Raw genomic sequence first — 22,629 nt, forward strand, 5'->3', positions numbered from 1 at the left:
TACTTCTGGGCGCCTGCTTTATGGGCCTCGCTTCGCCGGTATTTATTTGATGCATTACAATTGCCGTTCTACCTTGGCTTTGACTTTTTAAGGCGAAGACCGAGGTATGTTTCTTCAGAAGCTGTTTGGCCTTATTTCTATCGGCCGGCGCTAATCCTCCTACCCATTTCCCCACATATTCCGCTAGTAGCTCGTGTTCCTTGGTGGATTTATTGGCATGTTCCGGGTTTTTCTCGCAATTGATTACTGCCTCTGCTGAAGTGCATCGACCTATTTCGGAATTTGGCTTAACGACTTTTTCAGAGATGGACAGGTTAAGCACTCTTACAGGAACTATTTTGTTGTTGCAGGGTTTAACGAGGGCTTTTGCTGTTATGAGATCACTTTTTATTTCTGCTGGTTCTACCACCCACAAACTGTTGTCCTCACAATCTCCCTCCATACAGGCCCATACTAAAGTTTCTGACTGTGGTGGTAGTCTCAGATGCTCGACGGTAACTAGCTTTCTTACTTGAGTCCTATTTTCATATCCGACGTCAAGGGGTATTTCCACATTTCGCCAAATCATAACCTTTTGTCCCATATCCAAAGTAATGCCATGACTAATCATGAAATCAGCACCAATGATTACTTCGTCCACAATATCGGCAACAATAAATACATGATTGACGCTAACATTGGCAATGGTTACTTTCACATTTACTTTACCATAGACAGTGGCTTGCTCCCCAGTAGCTGTGCGCAGACTTACCCCACGTAATGGTTCAATTGTGTTTTTGACTAAATCGGGCTTGACTATGGACTGCGACGCTCCTGTGTCTATAGTAAAAATGTGCTTCTGACCGTTGATGTATCCACTAGCCGTAAGATTGCTATTTTTCTGCTGCATTACTGATATGGAGATTGTGGGGCCCTCAGATGTGGGAGCTAGCTCTTGCCCCATAGTGCTAGCTCGTTTTAGTTTAAAGGTGATTCTTGTGACGATTGATGATTTGACGGCTGGTTGTTTCTTGGAGGCGAAACAGATCTGGTTCGTTTTCTCGGTGCTTTGCAGTTTCGTTGAATATGACCAGATTTACCGCAATTATAACATTTTACTCTGGCTTTGCTATGCTTATCATTAAACGCCTCCAAGACCTTTTTTAATTCATCGACTATATTTCTATCGTCTTCAGCAACAACCTCGATATTGCGCACCTTGCATATTTGCGGCTTTGAAGTTATTTTCGCCGTTTCTTGCGCCAGTGCAAATGAGACTGTTTCAGCAAATGATGGTTTAGGTGTAGCACAAACCGCATGTTTTATTTCAGGATCGCGAATGCCATTGACGAATGCCTCTATCTTGATATGGTCCAAAAATGGGTTGTTCTCCCCTGGATAAGTAAGCTGTAGCAAACGCTCGATTTCCAACGCAAAATCTTGTAGCGTCTCATTGGGTTTCTGCACTCTACCACGCAATTCCATTCGGTATAATTCTTTTTTATGTTCGCCACCGTACTTACGTTGTAGCGCATCCATTATGTCATCATAACAATTTCTGTTGCTTGCTGGCACGCTTTCAAGAACTACTGCTGCATTCCCTTTTAAGGCCAAAATCAATTCTATAGCTTTATCTTCATTGTTCCACATTGTCATATCAATGACATCCACTCTGCAGTTAATAACCTCAGACATTTCCTGAATTTTCTCATCTGTTACTCTAGAAGATTCTTGAAGTTTCGCTTCCATTTCCGCTAAGTGTTTAATAGTTTCTTTGACTTCAGCTTTAACCTCAGCAAGAAGTTCAGTTTTAACCTCCGCAAGCTGTTTCGAATTTTCGTTCAATTTCGCTTCCAGGTTCTCGTTGTTTACTTTAGAAGTTTCTTGAACTTCTTTAAATTTCTCCATCATAGCAGCAAACATTGTGGATAAATCCATGCTGTTTGTTGTTGCACGGGTAGAAACTTCCATTTCTTCTTTATACTCTAATTCGTAGGCTTCGATGCCAATATCTCGCCGCTTGAATTCATCTATGAGCCTCTTCTGCAACTCTGCTTTGTTACATGCAGTTGGTAGCTCCAACTTACTCAGTTCTTTCTTGAGTTGTTCAACTTTTAGTTCCTCAAACTTCATGCTTATTAATTTGCAATCCCACTTCTGACACCAATTGTTACGTTTTAACCTTTTTAAAACGCTGGTTTATTTCCTTTAAATAAACCGGATACTTTTGATTGCAAATAAAAGCCGTTTAGTAGTTTAAAAATTGTAACAGCTCTTTATTTCTTTAAAATGTACAACAACAACAGAATTAAATAGCCACACAATGTTTTTTATACACGTTTATAAATTCTCAGAATTACAGACACAATTTATAATGTACACGAATTTACTTGAAACAAACACAACACACTTTAAGGCACTTAGATGATGTTTCTTCGAAAAGCGTCTCTGATAAACTCACTCACGACTGCAACCTCTGCCACTATTTATAACACTGCATTACCATCTAGAAAGCTCTTTAACTGTCAAAGTTCGAATATTCTAGATCATACGCCATCTGTGGTGTACTTTCTACAATGTTCTTTAACTGATTATTCGAACTCGAATACAGCGTTGCCAACTTACAATCAAATCAACTGAAAGCTTTTATTTAACAATGCCCACAGATATGTTACAGTTTTACAGCACTGTTACTTGAAAGCATTATGCTACTTTTAAATCAGCCGTTAAAATCGTTATATTTGAATTCAAGTACAATTTCGTAACAATAGTTTCTTTTACGCATTGTATAAGTGCAGTGCACTTATTATAAGTACAATAAAAGTAATTTGAATTTCTAAAAGAAACCAAAAGGTGTTTTTTTATTCTACATGGGGAGACTAAGAAGTTTAAATCTTAGCTTTGTGCCAGGAAAAAGCTCCTGGCTCATCCACGGTCCTTCGAACCGGATCTTTTGCATCATATCAAATCCTCGGCTTCAGCAAGCATACTTAGTTAGACATGGCGGGAGATAAAGATGAAACTTATTGTCAAACATTACCATCGAATGCCTATGGTGGCACTGGTTGCATTCGCACTAAATCATTGCAACGCGAACAAATTATTTCTAATATTCGTATGATGAAAACCAATATTAATGAATTGTTTCAGCTTTCTGTATATCAGCTAGAAGTGAAGTTATCTTTATTGGAACGCCAATTACAGTCGTTTGAAAGGGTTCAGCTGGATTTGGAATCCCTCGATGAATCAGAAATAACTCAAAATCACCGGGCTACCTTTGAAGATGCGTATTATGAAATAAAGTCTGTAATTTTGGAACGTCTAGTCTTCCATAATGGAATTGTCTCTGAAACTCCTTTTTCTAGCACACGCGTAGCAACTCAATCATCTAATTCTCATCGACCTCTTTTGCCGACGCTACAATTGTGTAAATTTAGTGGTAACTATAAGGACTGGATGGAATTTTACAACGTATTTTGTCTATTGGTTCACGACAATCAAGAGTTGTCCCCAGTTTCCAAATTCCAATATTTAAAGTCTTGTTTAACTGACAGTGCTTCACGCCTTATCCAGTCACTAGAAGTTAACGCTCCAAATTACCAAGTCGCATTTGATTTGTTGAAGACAAGGTACAACAACAAAAGACAATTGTTTCAGTCTCATTTGCTTGAAATATTTAATATTGAAAAGGTGAGCAAGCCCAACGTAATGGCACTTCGTTTGTTTATTGACAATATTAACGCCAGCATGCGTGCATTGGAATCAATCGTCACAAAACAACAAATTACAAATGGTATTATGCTACACTTAGTAGTGTCCAAACTCGACACCGATTTTCAATCAAAATGGGAAGAGAGTCAATCACTCTCTCTAAACACAAGTACATCTTCATCAACGCTTCAGTTACCTAGTTGGGATGATTTAGTAAATTTTTTGGAACGACGTTGCAAATCATTAGAGATTTATGAAAGTACCCACCCAAATTCAGTATGTGCAAAACACGCATGCAATGTTACAGTAAGGTCATTGGCTTCAGATTTTACTACAGCATTTGATGCCGTCATTCTATCATCAATTTCATCTTGTCATCCCCAATAATACATAAACATCACAAACTGGACAATACCTGCTAATATAAAACTTGCAGACAGAAACTTCAACGTACCTGGGCCGGTTGATCTACTTATTGGTGTAGGCTTATTTTGGGATCTTCTTATGGTTGGAATGATAAAGACCGAAAATAAACCAAATTTTATAAAAAAAAAATTGGGATGGATAGTATCAGGGTCAGCACAAAAATTAATTCCACCACAAAATCTTTCTGAACAGATGTCAGCAGTTGTTATGACCGAATACAATAATAATATTGAAAGAAAAATGACACCGACAATAAAATATAACCAACAAGTATCGTTATCAAATGAACCGTTATTGGAAAACATTTTGGAAAATTGAAAATTGTGAAATCAATAAAAAAGAAATGTTGTCAACAGAAGAAGTTGCATGTGAAAAACTATTTCAATAAACCACTAAACGGTGCCAAATAACAAACAAATTTATTGTGCGTCTCCCTTTTAAGGTAGTTCCTCCAGATTTAGGTGAATCTCGACAAATAGCACACCGAAGATTTACATATTTAGAAGGAAGATTCGCTCGTGATAAATATATTCAAAGGGAATACACTGATTTCATGGATGAATATAGTTTATTAGATCATATGGTACCAACAGACCCAGTCAGTGCACGTTACTATATCCCACATGTGAAAAACTATTTCAAGAAACCACTAAACGGTGCCAAATAACAAACAAATTTATTGTGCGTCTCCCTTTTAAGGTAGTTCCTCCAGATTTAGGTGAATCTCGACAAATAGCACACCGAAGATTTACATATTTAGAAGGAAGATTCGCTCGTGATAAATATATTCAAAGGGAATACACTGATTTCATGGATGAATATAGTTTATTAGATCATATGGTACCAACAGACCCAGTCAGTGCACGTTACTATATCCCACACCACTGTATCGTCAAACCAGAAAGAACGGAAAATCACTTAACGAGATGCTTCAAGTCGGACCTACTCTACAAGATGATGTGTTTACTATATTAAATCGTTTTCGCTACCACAAATTTGTTTTGGTAGCAGACATTACCAAAATGTACAAGCAAGTCTTGATTGATGACGCCGACCAGAAGTGGCAATGTATTTTATGGATAAAAAATATTAACGATCCACTTAAAACTTACAAACTCCAAACAGTCACATATGGCACTAGCTGTGCACCGTATTTAGCAGTAAAATGTCTTCAACAACTGGCAATTGATGGGGCCAACAATTACCCAATTGGTGCAAAGGTCACACTTCAAGATTTTTATGTTGATAATTTAATGACTGGTGGCAACACGGAAGAAGAAGTGATTGAGATAAAACAACAGGTAACAGCTCTTTTAATGTGTGGGGGCTTTCCAGTGAGAAAATTTGCGTCCAATAGTGAATCAATTTTGTATGATGTACCTCAATCTGAGCGTGAAACTATAGTTGAAGTAGAAGACATCCAGTATGTTAAGACATTAGGCTTAAAATGGTCTCCCACCGACGACGTATTCAGTTTTTCATATCCACCCCAACAAAAGAAATCTAGTACTACAAAAAGATCAATTCTCTCACACATGGCAAGTTTTTTTTGATCCATTGGGTCTTATAAATCCCCTTATTGTACGGTGTAAAATTTTGATGCAAGATCTTTGGAGATTAAAATTGCATTGGGACGAAAGCGTCCCACAGGATGTCTTTTATGAATGGAAACAAATTTGCGATGAATTAAATATGATTGGGCAAATTAAAATACCAAGGTATGTACATTTTAACAAACACACTAACATACATGTATTTGTAGATGCAAGCAAGAAGGCATATGGTGCTTGTGTTTATGCAGTTACTGAGGACATGAATAATAAAATATCCTATTTAATATGTGCAAAGTCAAGGGTAGCACCTACGAAAGAAGTTAGTCTACTCCGTTTGGAGCTATGCGCAGCTTTGGTAGGAAGTCAGCTGCTACAAACAATTAAAGGCCAATTTCCAGCAACACCATAAAATATTTTTTGCTGGTCGGATTCAACGATAACATTATCATGGGTTGCTGGCGAGGCATGCCGTTGGCCAACGTTCGTATCGAACAGAGTAACAAAAATCAACAATCTAACCAGTGGTTGCATATGGCGACATATTCCATCAGAGTTAAATCCAGCAGATATGTTTTCTCGAGGAACTACAGTTAATTATTGCCTCCCCCAGAGCACAAAGATATCACAACCAACTTAATGGCCGTACCAACTGAAGACATAATAAGCAAGCAGAAGTATGTAAATAATTACGAAAAATTGCTACGAATTTTTGCATATGTAAAAAGGTTTTTAAATGTGTGTCAAAACCAAAAGTTGATTTGTGGACCTATCGACGTTGATGAATTGAATACATCTATGTTGTTAATATGTCAATTTATTCAGAATTCTTCATTCTCATTCGTAATTAAATGCGTAAAGAATAATACACCTTTAAACCATCATTCTAGACTGCTCCAGTTATCCCCATTTATTCACAACGGTGTAATGCGTGTGGGTGGAAGATTGAAAAATTCGACATTGCCTTTTTCAACAAAGCATCCAATACTTCTACCTAGTAATCATCCATATGTAAACACAATCATCAATTACTTTCACCGTAAGCATATGCACGCGGGGCCATTAACACTTCACAATATTCTCCGAGATAAATTTTGGATAATCAATGGAAGAAACGTATATTAAATCTTAGCTTTGTGCCAGGAAAAAGCTCCTGGCTCATCCAAGCATATTGTATATCCTGAGGTTTCTCTTTCTTCAACATATTGGTAGCAGTTTTAATAGTTTTCAAAAACAGTTTTTTATTGCAGAGCTGTTTTTTTGTTTTGGAGTCCCATACCAAGTTTTGTTTTTGTCTTCATTGCATTGGTCACTATATATGCACTTGTCTTTTCACCAATACTACTATCTTTCGCTAAAACTCGTTCCCAAGCTCTTTCAGTTAATACTTTGTCAGCTTGACTGCGTTCTGTTGAATCATTACTTTGTGAATAAGCTATATCATGTTCTCTACAAGCAGCATCTAATGGATTAATGCCTTTGTCTCCTCTAGCTAAACGTTTTTTTAGTTTTGTTGCTGGTCCGCAAAATTGATATTCGGGTATATGAAGCTCTATTGGTAAAAGGTCGATTAAATTATTTAATATACCTTGTCCTTTCATAACTTTTTCTGAAATGAATAAAATATTAATGTGTAACATCTTATATATACTTTGACAAACAAACAAAATTGATTAGTTATCAAAATGCGTTTAATAAAACAAGACAAAAATATTTCCGTGAGAAACATGGACTTTTCTACTGATGCAAATACAAAACTACGTCATAGTAGTTTATGACGTGGGAAGACTAATGTTATGCTTAGTCTCACTGAAAGTCCGAATGGTCTAAAATTTGAGAACATATTGTTACGAAACTGATAGACGAATTCAAGAGGCGTGATATTGACAGCGGTGCTTACGAATTCGAGTATAAGGAAGAAATGGAAGTTTCTACACGTTCAACAACAAACAGCATGGATTTAAGCACAATGTTCGCGGCTATGGTGGAAAAAATGGTAACAGCCAACAAGAACCTGGAAGAGAAATTGAACGAAAATTCTAGAACCATCCAAGAAACTTCTAAGGCTAGAGACGAGAAACTTCAAGAACTTTGTGTGGTTATAAACAGAAGAGTAGATAACCTTGAAATGCAAGTATCCAAATTTGACAAAAACGTGTCCGAATTAGAGAACGGCCTAGAAAAACAATCCCAAAAAGTTGATAATAAATTTCTCGATCTGGAAATGAAAATTAATAATCTTCAATGCCAAGACGGACCGGTACGAATTATTTTAGAAACATCGAGTATAATAAAGGCTCCTAGTTTTGATGGCAGCACACCATTTAATGTTTTCAAGTTCCAGTTTGATACAGTTGCCAAGAGAAATGTATGGAGTAATGAAGAAAGAGCTATAGAATTGATTTTGGCCTTGAAAGGGAACGCAGCAATAGTTCTTGAAAACGTACCAGTAAGTAACAGAAATAGCTATGATGACATAATGGATGCTCTACAACGTAAGTATGGTGGAGAACACATGAAAGAAATATACCGAATGGAATTGCGTGGTAGAGCACAAAAACCTAATGAGACGCTACAAGACTTTGCGGCAGAAATCGAACGTTTGATGCAGCTTACATATCCAGGCGAAAACCATCCGTTATTGGACCATTTCAAGATTGAGGCATTTGTGAATGGACTTCGTGACCTTGATGTAACACATGCGGTTTATGCCACACGGAAGTCAACATTTGCGGAAACCGTTTCATTCGCGTTGGCACAAGAAACAGCAAAATGAATGTCTGAACCGCAAATATGCAAGGTACGGAATATCGAGGTTATAGCTGAAAGTGAGAGAAATATAGCCAGTGAAATAATAGATGCAGTTTTAAAGGCTTTAAGTAAGAGACAAACTAAAGCCAAAGTTAAATGTTATAACTGTGGAAAAATGGGTCACATTCAGCGAAACTGCAGAGCACCAATAAAGCGAATCAGATATGTTTCAGCATCAAGAAATAACCAGATGGCGAATCATCAAGCATTACAGGAGCCACCTTTAAAGCGAGCTTGCACCATCTCCATATCAGTACTGCAGCAGGAAAATAAAAATCTTACTGCTAGTGGGTACATCAACGGTCGGAAGCACATCCTTACTATGGACACGGGAGCGTCGCAGTCTATCATCAGAACAGATTTAGTAAAGAAATCTATGGAACCAATTTGCAATGTAAGTCTACGCACCGCTACTGGAGAGCCTGCCGCTGTCCATGGTAAAGTTAATGTGAAACTAACTATTGGTGGTATTAGCGTAAATCATGTCTTTGTTGTTGCCGATATTGTGGACGTAGTAATCATTGGTGCAGACTTCATGATTAATCACAGCATTACTTTGGATATGGGACAAAAAGTCATGAATTGGCGAAATGTTAAAATACCCCTTGACGTCGGATATGAGAGCAAGTCTCAAGTAAGAAAGTTAGTTTTCGTTGAGCACAAAAGGTTGCCACCGCAGTCAGATGATTTGGTATGGGCCCGTGAGGAAGTGGAGGATTGTATAGACAATGGCTTGTTGGTGTTGGAACCAGCGGATGTGAGAAGTGGACATGTAACAATGGAGGCCCTCGTTGAACAGTGCAACGACAGAATGGTTCCCGTTGGAGTGCTTGGTCTGTCCCACAGAGAAAAGATCATCAGGCCGGGTTCCAGGATGGGTGAAGGTGCTTCAGCAGAAAAAGAAATGCATGAACTCGTTCGGAGACGAATTAAAATAACAAATGACCAAATGAAAAGCCGATATAGCTCACAACGTAATGTCATCCAAATTAAGGAATCACCGCAAAGGACCACATAGGGTGGTTAAGAAATTGGACGACATGGTTTATAGAATACGGAAATGTGGAAGACCGATATCGGGAATTAAAGTTGAACATCTGAAACGTCTAGCCGCCTATGGGAGAAGTGAATCTATGCCTATTCGGGACGAACAGGCTTAAGCGGGAGACAGTGTTACGAAATTGTACTTGAATTCAGATATAACGATTTTAACGGCTGATTTAAAAGTAGCATAATGCTTTCAAATAACAGTGCTGTAAAACTGTAACATATCTGTGGGCATTATTAAATAAAAGCTTTCAGTTGATTTGATCGTAAGTTGGCAACGCTGTATTCGATTTCGAATATTCAGTTAAAGAACATTGTAGAAAGTACATCACAGATGGCGTATGTATTAGAAACCTCTAGACAGTTAAAGAGAAATCTAGAGTGCAGATGGCAGTGTTATAAATAGTAGCAGAGGTTGCAGTCGTTAGTGAGTTTATCAGAGACGCTTTTCGAATAAACATCAACTTAGTGCCTTAAAGTGTGTTGTTTTTTCAAGTAAATTCGTGTACATTATAAATTGTGTCTGTATTTCTGAGAATTTATAAACGTGTATAAAAAACATTGAGTGGCTATTTAAAGAGTTGTTACAATTTTTAAACTACTAAACGGCTTTTATTTGCAATCAAAAGTATCCGGTTTATTTAAAGGAAATAAACCAGCGTTTTGAAAAGGTTAAAACGTAACAATATATTTATATTCAAAATCGCTCTATCAACCAAAATATCAGTACTTGGAAAAACTCATGGCACCTATAACAGGGATGGGATATTTTACATTTAGTTATAATGAGAGTGTTATACCGCCTGATGAAGCCAAAAATAATTCACTAATGATATTCGATGATGTTGCTTGCGAGAAACAAAATAATATACGATCATATTTTTGTATGGGTCGCCACAGAAATATTGATTCTTTTTACTTATGTCAAACATATACAAGAATTCCTAAACATTTGATTCGAGATAACGCAAATATGATAATTATGTTCAAACAGGATGAATTAAATATACGTCATGTTTATAATGATCACGTTGGAACAGATATGGCATTTGAAAAATTTTATGATATGTGTCGTGAACGCAAGATAAATTTGGCTTTTTAGTTATTAGCAAAGATAATGAGATGGAAGGTGGGAGATATAGAAAACTTTTTGATAACTTTATTCAATTATAAAAGTTGTTCATGAGCTGTTGAAAGCTGTTCATGAGCTGTTGAAAGCCGTTCATGAGCTGTTGAAAGCTGTTTCTTAGCTGTTGAAAGCTGTTCATGAGCTGACCCAAAGCTGATAATAGTTGAATAAAAAGAATGTGCAAAACAGTTTCATCATTATTACTATTATTACTTGCATGCAATGGTATTGATCTGATCTCCTAGAGCTATATTAAGATGAATGAACAACTACTTAAAGAATTAATAAAGACTCGATCTGTTTTAAAACAAAAATATCGAAGTTTAAAAGTTGGTGAAATTGAAAACGATGAGGGATTAGAAAAAACATTTAAGCCAATTACTAAACCATTAAAAGAACTTGTGAAAAATAACAACACTCAATATGATAAACCTAAGGCAGAAAATATTTACACTCAAAACAATTCCTTCGATTTCAATAATATGTTGTCTAAAGTAGAAACGAGTACCCCTAAGAAAGACATACAACTTAAAGACGATGAAAGCAGTAACGATACAAACAGTCTAGATTCGACATTTAATTCAGCTAATAATTCATCTAATGTTATTGACTTATCATTATTGCAGAAAAATAAATTGCTTGATACAACATATGGTCCACATAAAAACTCACATAATGTTTGGAAGTTTGGTAATAGCGATATAGAAATAAATGAAGAAAACATTATCATTGGAAATCAAAATTGGGCCATTACTTGATTGAATTATTGTTTCATAAAGAACCAACAAATTATGAACCACATGTGTTGGATATTTATAAAAATATTTCGATTAAAACCAATGCGCACAAAAGACAATATAATTTCAAAAATCAAATTAAGGGCACTAAAAGCAAAATGTACAACACTATTATAAAAAAATTGTTTAAGGATGAAATTTCAATAACACCAAAAATATCATTAAGATCACAAACGCATAAAGGAATCGGAATGATTATGAAAGTCAATAATGAAAGACCCAACTATATATACTGGAACGATCCTAATGAATTAGTAGATCGACTTAGACTATTGGTTGCATCGGAAGGCGCGGGACACAATAATCATGGCAATGAAATTAATTAAATTTTAGAGGAATTGCAAGAAGCAAATATTATTGCGTAGAAAGCAATAAACTTAAATAATAAAAATAGTGGAAGGTAGTGTTTATAAACCGGTTAACCGGTTAACCGAAAAACCGGTTTTTCTTCCAAATCTCGGTTTTTTGCGAACCGGTTAATTTAAAATGTTGATTTTCGGTTAACCGGTTTATCCGGTTTTTATCACTCGGTTAACCGGTTTTTATAATTTAGGACTAAAATTGATAAATCTCACGTTTTTGTGCATTTTTAATATTCATTGTATACTAGGGTGGCCCTTAATAAACGAAAGTTGGATTTTGGCCATTCTCACCCCCCAGTTTGGTGAACATTAGTAAAAAAATCATCCTGAAAAAATTTTAGGTAAATCGGTTGGGGTTAAGACGTGCCGCAAGCCCTCTGAAGTTTTGAGATGCATTTACAAGGGGAAAAAAATTCATTTTTTTCAGTTTTTGTAAAAATTTTGCCATTAAAAAATTACTTTTGTAATTCAATTTAAAAGAATCGAAATGTGTACGTAATTGTCGTTCTAATGAGACATAAAAAACAGAAATCGGTTAAAAAATTTTAAAGTTATTAAAAATTCGCCAGGCCATTAACGTGTCTCAGGCCACTAGAACAAGAAATGTTGGAACAAAATTAACATATTTTGAGAAATATTAAAATAAAAGCTCATTTTTACTTAAAATATGTCCATATTTACTTGTATATGAGTTTTTGTCTTCGTAGGATACCGTTAACCTATTCTTAGGTATGAACAAAAAAAATTAATTTTTTTAACGGCAGTTTCAAAACTCCATTTTCAAATTTTTAAAAATTTTGTTAAACAAATTTCAGAATTTTTTGATCATCTCATTGGGATTTATTAAGAGTATAATAGGGAATTAAATCGTGAAAAAATTATGAAAATATCTCTTATAGTTTTTCCGTACCTGCGATTTAAATTTTGAAATTTTCGAGAAAAACCAATTATTTGGCAATTTTTAGGCCAATGAGCTCTATTTTCTTACTCTTATGAATTTTAAGCAAAACTTAATTAGAATATTATAGTCCAGATAATTCTAAATATACTCTGTAACTTTTACTAAAATCAAAAAACGTTAACCCTTAAATCGTGAAGGTCAAAGGTCAAATTTTTCAATATTTGGAATTTCTCTTGGAAAGATTTTGAAATGTTCGAAATGTTGTATATTTTTGGGTCGATTTTGATGAAATTTAACAAAAATATAACACAAAGCCTAGTATTTACAAAAGCAGCAGAAAAATTAAAATTAACCCTATATAGCACTTGGTGTTAAAATGACCCCAAACTTCTAAAACCATAAAAAATTATGATTTTAAAAGTTTGGTGTCATTTTAACCCCAAGTGCCATTAAGCGTTAATTTCCATTCTTGTGCTGTTATTATAAACCCTAGAGTTTATGTTATATTTTTGTTAAATTTCATCAAAATCGGCCCAAAAATATACAACATTTCGATCATTTCGAAATCTTTCCAAGAGAAATTCCAAATATTGAAAAATTTTACCTTTGACCTTCACGATTTAAGGGTTAACGTCTTCCGATTTTAGTAGAAGTTTCAGAGTATATTTTGAATTATCGGGACTATAATATTCTTAATAGGTTTTACTTAAAATTCATAAGAGTAAGGAAATAGAGCTCATTGGCCTAAAAATTGCCAAATAATTGGTTTTTCTCGAAAATTTCAAAATTTAAATCGCAGGTACGGAAAAACTATAAGAGATATTTTCATAATTTTTTCACATTTTTATTCCCTATTATACTCTTAATAAATCCCAATGAGATGATCAAAAAATTCTGAAATTTGTTTAACAAAATTTTTAAAAATTTGAAAATGGAGTTTTGAAACTGCCGTTAAAAAAATTAAATTTTTTTGTTCATACCTAAGAATAGGTTAACGGTATCCTACGAAGACAAAAACTCATATACAAGTAAATATGGACATATTTTAAGTAAAAATGAGCTTTTATTTTAATATTTCTCAAAATATGTTAATTTTGTTCCTACATTTCATGTTCTAGTGGCCTGAGACACGTTAATGGCCTGGCGAATTTTTAATAACTTTAACATTTTTTGACCGATTTCTGTTTTTTATGTCTCATTAGAACGACAATTACGTACACATTTCGATTCTTTTAAATTAAATTACAAAAGTAATTTTTTAATGGCAAAATTTTTACAAAAACTGAAAAAAATGCATTTTTTCCCCTTGTAAATGCATCTCAAAACTTCAGAGGGCTTGCGGCACGTCTTAACCCCAACCGATTTACCTAAAATTTTTTCAGGATGATTTTTTTGCTAATGTTCACCAAACTGGAGGGTGAGAATGGCCAAAATCCAACTTTGGTTTATTAAGGGCCACCCTATTGTATACACATTATTGGTCTGATTTGAAACCTAAACTGCTGATTTACAATACAAACCTCTTTAGATTAATGTTTTTAAGAATTACAATGATTCTAAATAATAGATGACGATGAGTTTACTTAAAAACTTTTTTGCACATAATGAAACTATTAAAAATTAAAATTAAATTCCGCATAATTCTATAAGTTTAGGCTAAATCTTACTAATGATTCATTAAAAACTTAGTGATGATCTTACCAAACGTTAAATTGAATTCGATGTACATACCTTCCTTCAATAAATTTGACTTCATTAGTGTATTTTGTTCTTAAAATTTTAATTTATTAATCATTTCGTTAGCTTCTCAGAAATATTACAGGAGAGACAAAAAACGTTCTAAAATTCATTATTTGAAATATTTATGAAATCTGATAATGGAGTTTTTTAATTATAGGAACATTAATTTCTATTTCAGCTAATTCTTGGTTAGGAGCTTGAATAGGGTTAGAAATTAATTTATTAGCTTTTATTCCCCTAATAAGAGATAATAAATTAATATCAACAGAAGCCTCATTAAAGTATTTTTTAACACAAGCATTAGCATCTTCAGTATTTTTATTTGCAGTAATTTTATTTTTATTGAATTCAAGAAAAACAGCTAAGAGAAAGTGCGTTTACATCTTATAGGTCCTTTTTTGGAACTTGGAACATTTTGTCTTTCATATCAGAAAGTAGAGGTGAAAATAAATTTCAAAGTTATCAAATATTAAATTAAAAAAGTGATTTACATTTTTTGGTTGAAATTTAATGAATAAACCAATAATTAAAACAAGTATTTTATATTTAGTAACATATTTATACTCATTTCCATTTGACTGAGATAATAATTTTGAAATTTTTACTAAATAAAAGGACTTAGCACTTTTGTATATTTATAGTTATTTAATATTAACCATTTCTGACTACTAAAAATTAAAAAAATTAAAGCTGTATATACTTTATTGTACATTTTATGTTTTCTACACATATATGACGGTTAACCGGTTTAACCGGTTTTTTCGATGTCGGTTAACCGAAAAACCGGTTTTTTAAAAAAGGCCATTTTTCGGTTAACCGACAAACCGGTTTTTTAAAAAGTCGGTTTTTTATAAACACTAGTGGAAGGATAACAAAATATGCCTGTTGATAAGTTTGGTCATCACTCAAAAAGTCAAAACGATTTTATAAAAAATGAAAAAAATAAAAGAAAAATTCGTCAAGTTGTTGGACTTGTGTTGGATAAAAATAATAACATTAATGTTCAAAACAAAAGGATCACAAATGTTTCGTTTCCTACACAAGAAAAAGACGCTGTTAATAAACATTACTTGGGAACAGAAATCAGACAATTGCAACAAGATTTAACATCATTGACTAAACAAAAATATAAAAAACTTGAAAGAAAACTTTATAATATTGATAATTCAATAAAAAATATGATATCTCATAGAGAGATATCTTTAAAATTACATTTTAGTGAACAGATCGAAACGCTGGTAGAGAACGTACAAAGACTGGAAAATTTTGTTTTTACGTCAATAATTACAAAAAGTGAACCGCCAAGCAGTACAATTCCAATAAAAAAGAAATATAAAATAAAATATTAATATAATTCAAGAATGGATGAAAAACGAGAGTTGGTTATTGAGCTTCATTCGACGGAGAGTAATAATGAAGGGCATTGATGATTTATGGCAGGCAGATTTAGTTGAAATGGGAAATTACTCTACATCAGAGGTTCGCAAAAATAAACCCTCTCACCAATACACTTACTCTCACCAACACATTCAATTCTTTATTTTATTCAGTTCACCTACAAACACACAAATACAAAAACTGAAAAAATAAAGAAAGTCATACACCAGTGCTCATGCGTATTCCTAGTTGTCTCGTTGAGTGGACAACGACTACTAAAATGTAAGAGCATAAGAATACGTGTGATTTTATTTTCCACAATTGTGGTATGGGCTGCGCATTACTGCTCTACATATAATAAAGGATTTAAGTATTTATTAACAGTCATAGATACCTTTTCAAAATTTGCTTGGATTCGACCACTAAAATCTAAAACGGCTATAGATGTTACAAATGCTATGAATGACATATTTAATTTAGACCGTAGGCCAAAAAATTTTCAAACAAATGATGGAAAAGAATTTTTCAACCACTTATTCAAAAATCTAATGACAAAATATAAAATTAATCACTATTCTACTTACAGCATTATGAAAGCCTCAATTGTAGAACGATTTAACAGAACTCTGAAAGGTATGATGTTTAAAGAATTCAGTTACAATGGCTCATATCATTGGGTTGATTTGTATGAAAAACTAATTAGTGATTATAATAAAAAAAATCATCGAGTTATCAAAATGGCTCCTATTGACGTAAAACCTTCAAATGAAAAATTATTATTAAATACCGTTTATAACCATATAAAAATATTTAAGAAAAACAAGTTTAATATTGGTGACAATGTACGCATTAGCAAATATAAACATTGTTTTGAAAAAGGGTATACTCCAAATTGGACAACAGAAATATTTAAAATCAAACATATTAAAATTACATATCCAAGAACATATATTTTAGAAGACTATATGGGAAATCCTATTAAAGGTGGATTCTATGAAGAGGAGCTACTATCAACCAGATATCCAAATACGTATCTTGTGGAAAAGGTTATAAGAATAAAAAATAATCGTGCATTTGTTAAATGGTTGGGATTTACAAATGATCACAACTCTTGGATTAATAAAAACGAAATATTGTAATAAATTTCTTATATCTATTAAGTTTATAAATAAAGAAAATATATTTTAAAACAAAAAAAATTATATGTTTTTATTCATTCCATTTTTAGTATTCAATATGTCTATTAAATTAACTGAACGGAAACTCGTCAATTTTAACTGCAAATTATTTTCCACCCATAGCATTGGAAGAGAATTATGAATGCTCACTTATAGATTTTCATACATATAATAGCATACCCAATGTCGATGAGGATAATAATTTGTTTCATATTGGGGATAACATTATTGAAATTCCTATTGGTTCCTATGAGCTGGAAGATATTGAAGATTATTTAGAAAGTGAATATGAGCATTTGACTAATGGTACAAAATCTATTAAAATAGAAGCCAACAACAATACAATGAGAGTTGAAATAAATACTTCCATGATTCAATACATTTCAATAAAAAAAGAACAATTGGAAAGTTAATGGGCTTTAACAAAAAACCTTTAAATGGGGGTTCCAATTATCTCTCTGAACTACCCGTAAATATTCTTAAAGTGAATACAATACGTATTGATTGTAATATCGCTGTTGGATCTTATATAAATGGAGAAAGGGCAAATACAATTCATGAATTTGAAATAAATGTTTCCCCAGGATATAAAATGGATGAAATTCCACGAAACTTAATCTATTTACCACTAAACACCAAGGAGATCAGTTCTATCGCAGTCACTATTGTAGATCAAAATAGCGAGCTTATAAATTTTCGTGGAGAAAATATTACTCTACGTCTTCATTTACGACCCCAAAAATAATGATTATATACAATAAAACCTTTGTTGATAGAATGAGGAGAGACATTAGTGTGTCGAACATTGAATCAGCAAGAACAACCTTAAACGCATCAAAACTTACCGAAATAAACAAACAATTTTTAAAATCATTGAATTTAATTGTAAAGAACAATGACTGATATAATTAATGTTTTGGAAAAACCAATCATGGATGAAAGAATTATAAAAAAAGATTATCATACATATACACCATATATTCAGTCATTTAATAATAATGATGAAATTCGGATTTCAATACAAAATCAAGATTTGTATGTTTTACCGAGTGAAAGCTTTTTGTATATTGAAGGTACTGTGTTAGATGCTACAAGTGGTCTAAAATCGAACAACTTTAAATTGAAAAATAATTTTGTACCTAATTTATTTGTGGAGACGTTATGAACTTAATGGTGTTGAAATATATCGCACTAGACATTTGGGTGTTTCTAGCACAATTAAAAATTATCTATCCCTAAATGACAGCGAAAGTATTATGATGGGGAATGCAAGCTGGTCTTATGATAAAGACATCGATGTTGGTGAAGGATATTTCAACTCTTATGTCCCGCTTAAATCATTATTAGGATTTGCTGAGGATTATAATTAAATTATGTTAAATTGTAAACATGAATTAATATTATTGCGTACAAAAAATTATGATAATATTGTAAATTCTAATCAAACTACTGAAAAACCAAAAAACATAACAATAAGCTTACACATTCAAATCTTAACAATATTAAAGTACATTTAAATTCAGACTCATATCCCTATGATGACTTAAATGTTAAATTTGATAATCAACGTTTTGCCATTCTATACGATATGTATATTAAATTTCAACAAAATTTCTATATGAGGGAGGCTCAACCACTCCTCTCAGCTGAAGAATTTAAGGAAAAAGCACCTATAATCGTAATTGATGTCAGTCATCAAAATGAAGCAGTCATAACAGGCCCAATTGATATAAAAGTTGAGTTTTATACAGATAAAATAGTAGCGGCTAATACATCTGCATATTGTTTACTCATACATGATCGTTTAATCGAATACTTACCGCTTACATCTTCAGTCAAAAAAATTGTTTAACGCAATGAATAAAATGTATTAATTTCAATAAATAAAATATGTATATTTTATTCTAATATTTCAACTCCATAAACATTTCATCGTCATCATCAGAAAATAAATAATGATTATTTACATTTAAATGAGTTGAATTTATATCTAAGAAAATTTGATCATTTCCGTCATTTTCCCAGTTCGTTAATGAATTTTCATTAATGTTTGTTTCTATATTATTAGTGTCCTCTATTAAATATTCTGCAATATCATCTAACTGAAAATCAATCTCTTTTAACTTATAATGCCCCCAAGCATATGTCTGAATACCATCGAACTTTATATATCTCTTGTCATCATTGTGACTTAAAACTATTTTTTCTATTTTTTGGGTATATATTTGATGTTGATACGTTCGAAATGTGTATATTTTTGGAATACAAACACTTTTTATAATCGACTAATGTTATTCTATCTAATGCCATTTTTTTCACACCCTTGGATTTTTTAATTTCTCCATTATCTTCATTTCTAATTGAATAAATTTTCGCCCTTAAACCTACTATTCTCTCATAATTACTCCACAGTTTTCAGTTTTTTTTTTTTATTTACAATTGGTAAATTAAATTTATTTTGAGGGCTATAATCTGAAGTATCAAAACGTTGAAGTACATCATTTGAGATATCCTTATAGAAATCTTCTGTTCTAATGGTAATTATAAATGAATCTGTATCCATGTAATTTAAATGAAGTCTACTATTAAATTTGGGTTTCATATAGACATAGTTAAATTCGTACATTTTCCATTTTGAAAGTTCTAATACACTAAAACAGAGGTTCGCAAAAATAAATCCTCTCACCAATACACTTACTCTCACCAACACATTCAATTCTTTATTTTATTCAGTGCACCTACAAACACACAAATACAAAAACTGAAAAAATAAAGAAAAAGTCATACACCAGTGCTCATGCGTATTCCTAGTTGTCTCGTTGAGTGGACAACGACTACTAAAATGTAAGAGCATAAGAATACGTGTGATTTTATTCTGCACAATTGTGCTATGGGCTGCGCATTACTGCACTAAAATCTAAGTACATTGGCTTATTACATTTAATGTTCACTCGTTTAAGTTGTACGGCAAACATATCATCTCCAAACCTAGACAGACTATGAAAATTCAATTGAGCAATATGAGCTTTTGCTTCTTTATGATTTCTTCTGTCCGATTCAAACTGTCTTACAATATAAACACTCTTTCTTTTTTCTACATTCTCCATGGTCTTACCATAAACTGCATTATTTAGTAACTTAAAGAAATCTTTTTTGAATGCATTTGTCGCTTTAGTCCTATGATAAGTATTTAAGTCGATGTATGACTTTAACCATGGAGCCTGTTTAAATTTTATAATTCTATGGATTTTTTTCAAAATCATACCATTTGCTATACATTGTTTCAACACCCTATAATGTATAGCATATTTTTTTTTATTAGTTAAATCTGCTATCAACTTTTCATTTCTTATCGGAGGAACTACCATATTTTGAGGACAGAATGGTAAATCATTGTGTAGGTCATGTAGTCCAGTAGGATAATCTAAATCAACTTCCAAGATATAACCCTCACTGGACTCATCTTCAAGACAATTTACATTAAGTGCAATTATTTCTTCATTACTTAACCAAACAAAATCTGAATATGGTAGGTATTGCGACATTGCCCATCCATACAAGTTATTTGCATCCAAGTACATAAGGTATTGTGAGGGTTTTGTTCTATCATAATCAGCCATATATTTGTTATTGGCCACAGAATGTCTTAACGAGCATTGGACAAGCCCTCCTCTAACACTAGTTTTTATCAAATTATACATATCAACATCAGTTATTAGTTCCAAACGTATTTGTGTTGATTTTAACATAGCGTCCCACGATAACCCTGGTGCTGTATAATAATGGCAGGGATCCAAACCATAAATATTTTCTAAAATTTTCAAAAATGTCTGCTAAAATAAGAGTATCACATTTAACATACAATTCTGTATATTCTAACAGTGTTTTGCAATTAAAAGTTTCTTATACTTTTTTAGCATGTTGGTAATCTTCTACTCTGCACTCTTTATTTGTTAACAAATTTTTAAATTCTTCCCGTTCAGGGAGATTTCTTTCGGAAAGTTTTGAAAAAGAATCAATATAAGAATATGGGAATATTCCCTTTCTTCTTATTAAGTCGAACTCAGCTTCATTTGGAAAATATTTATTAATGATTTTAAAATCATCAGCCGCTAAGTTTGAAGATAATGCGTCTAAACTGGATGCCATAAAACTAAATGAGTCTGCAAACCTTAACTGAAAATTATTATTTTCAACTGGAACATTTTTGGTAATGGAAATATAAGTTTCCTTATTTATGGGAATTATTTCTATTATTTACCTAATTCCCTTATAAATAAGTGGCTATCATACGATGATAAATTATGAAAGAAGACTGGAATAAATTTTTTAATTTTAAAATTAATATTACAATGATTGTGAAGGGCAGATCGATAGCTACCAGTTAAATGGCAATGGTCACGAACTCTGTCATCGTCCAACGGTTTTCCACAAAGGTTACAGTCAACACAAATTCTAAATTCCTCATTTTCTTCATTTGTAAGTGCTTTCATTGGAACTACTTTATTTAAATAATTTTTGAAAATTTCTTTTGTGTCTTTCAACAATTCCCTGACAAATACTTGGGGGCTATCTAATCCAATATAATGAATGATTTTGAGTATCTATCATTATAACTACACTTAATATAATAACTAAATGAACAGTGGATGTGTTTCTGTTCATTTAGTGTCTTAGAGCTAATCCTACTATTAATTTTTTGTAATAGACATTCGAAGTCTGCGTAGACAACGAATGGTACTTCTAAATTATTAATGCTATTTTTGAATTGGATATACTTATCTTCGTACGCCGGCATTGTAGTAACCATTTCGGAGCATCCATCTTTATGTCTTGTTGACATTTCTGGATCTTTGGAGTAAGTAAGACACGACATGCAAAAGTGAATGCTGTTTTTGCTATTGCTTAACGATGATCTCAAAAATCTGAAAGATCAAAATATAAAATTCTAAATATAAATAAATAATTCAAAAAATGTATTAAATATTTTAACGTACCGTGATAAATCTTTAATGAGAACATAATGCCTCTTACTGCAATCCTCGTTCTCCAACAGCATTAGGCTGATGTGAATTGCCCTATATTTCTCGCATACTCTGTATGGTCCAATTATTTGGTTCCCTTTCACATCAAATCCAAATACATTTATACTAATGTAAGGATTTTGTGATTCAAAGATATTTATATCTTTTACATCAATTGGAAATTTGATGTTTGAGAAATTAATTTCTATTTCATTAATTTTTATAACATCTCTCTCAATATTATCAATATTGTATGAGGATTTCTCAATGCTGCAACTATGCACCATTTAAAGCAATATATATCATCATTTTTTATATTGATGCAAGCATTTAATTTGCTCAATTTATATGGCATATTTATGTAACTCGATCCTCGAACTATATTGTGCTTGTTGATGTTCAAGTTGAATATTTGGAGTAGAGCCCATCCACTATCCCGTTCTTGAAACTCTGACATTTTAGTTTTAATGTCATCTGCCCTTTCCAAATAAATATCTCGTAAGCTATGAGAACGGTTTATAGCCATCATTTTAGTCACATGCGACATAATCTCAAGTTTCTCTGTATCCTCTGATTTTTTTATGTAAAGGCATTGAA

The 22,629-nt window shown here is 32.7% G+C and overlaps 1 protein-coding gene across 1 annotated transcript; it reads left to right on the top strand.

Moving 5' to 3' along the window:
• The first annotated feature begins 2,979 nt into the window (after window positions 1-2,979).
• On the top strand, window positions 2,980-4,077 carry LOC135950644 (uncharacterized). Its single transcript, XM_065500175.1, has one exon. It carries the CDS (start codon window positions 2,980-2,982, stop codon window positions 4,075-4,077), a length of 1,098 nt encoding a protein of 365 aa, XP_065356247.1.
• The last annotated feature ends 18,552 nt before the right edge of the window (window positions 4,078-22,629 follow it).

This window comes from Calliphora vicina, chromosome 2, assembly GCF_958450345.1.
Source record: "Calliphora vicina chromosome 2, idCalVici1.1, whole genome shotgun sequence".
Lineage (NCBI taxonomy): Eukaryota > Metazoa > Arthropoda > Insecta > Diptera > Calliphoridae > Calliphora > Calliphora vicina.

Excerpts from the sequence above, each read along its gene's own strand:
- LOC135950644 (XM_065500175.1), top strand. The coding sequence starts at position 2,980 with ATGGCGGGAGATAAAGATGAAACTTATTGTCAAACATTACCATCGAAT.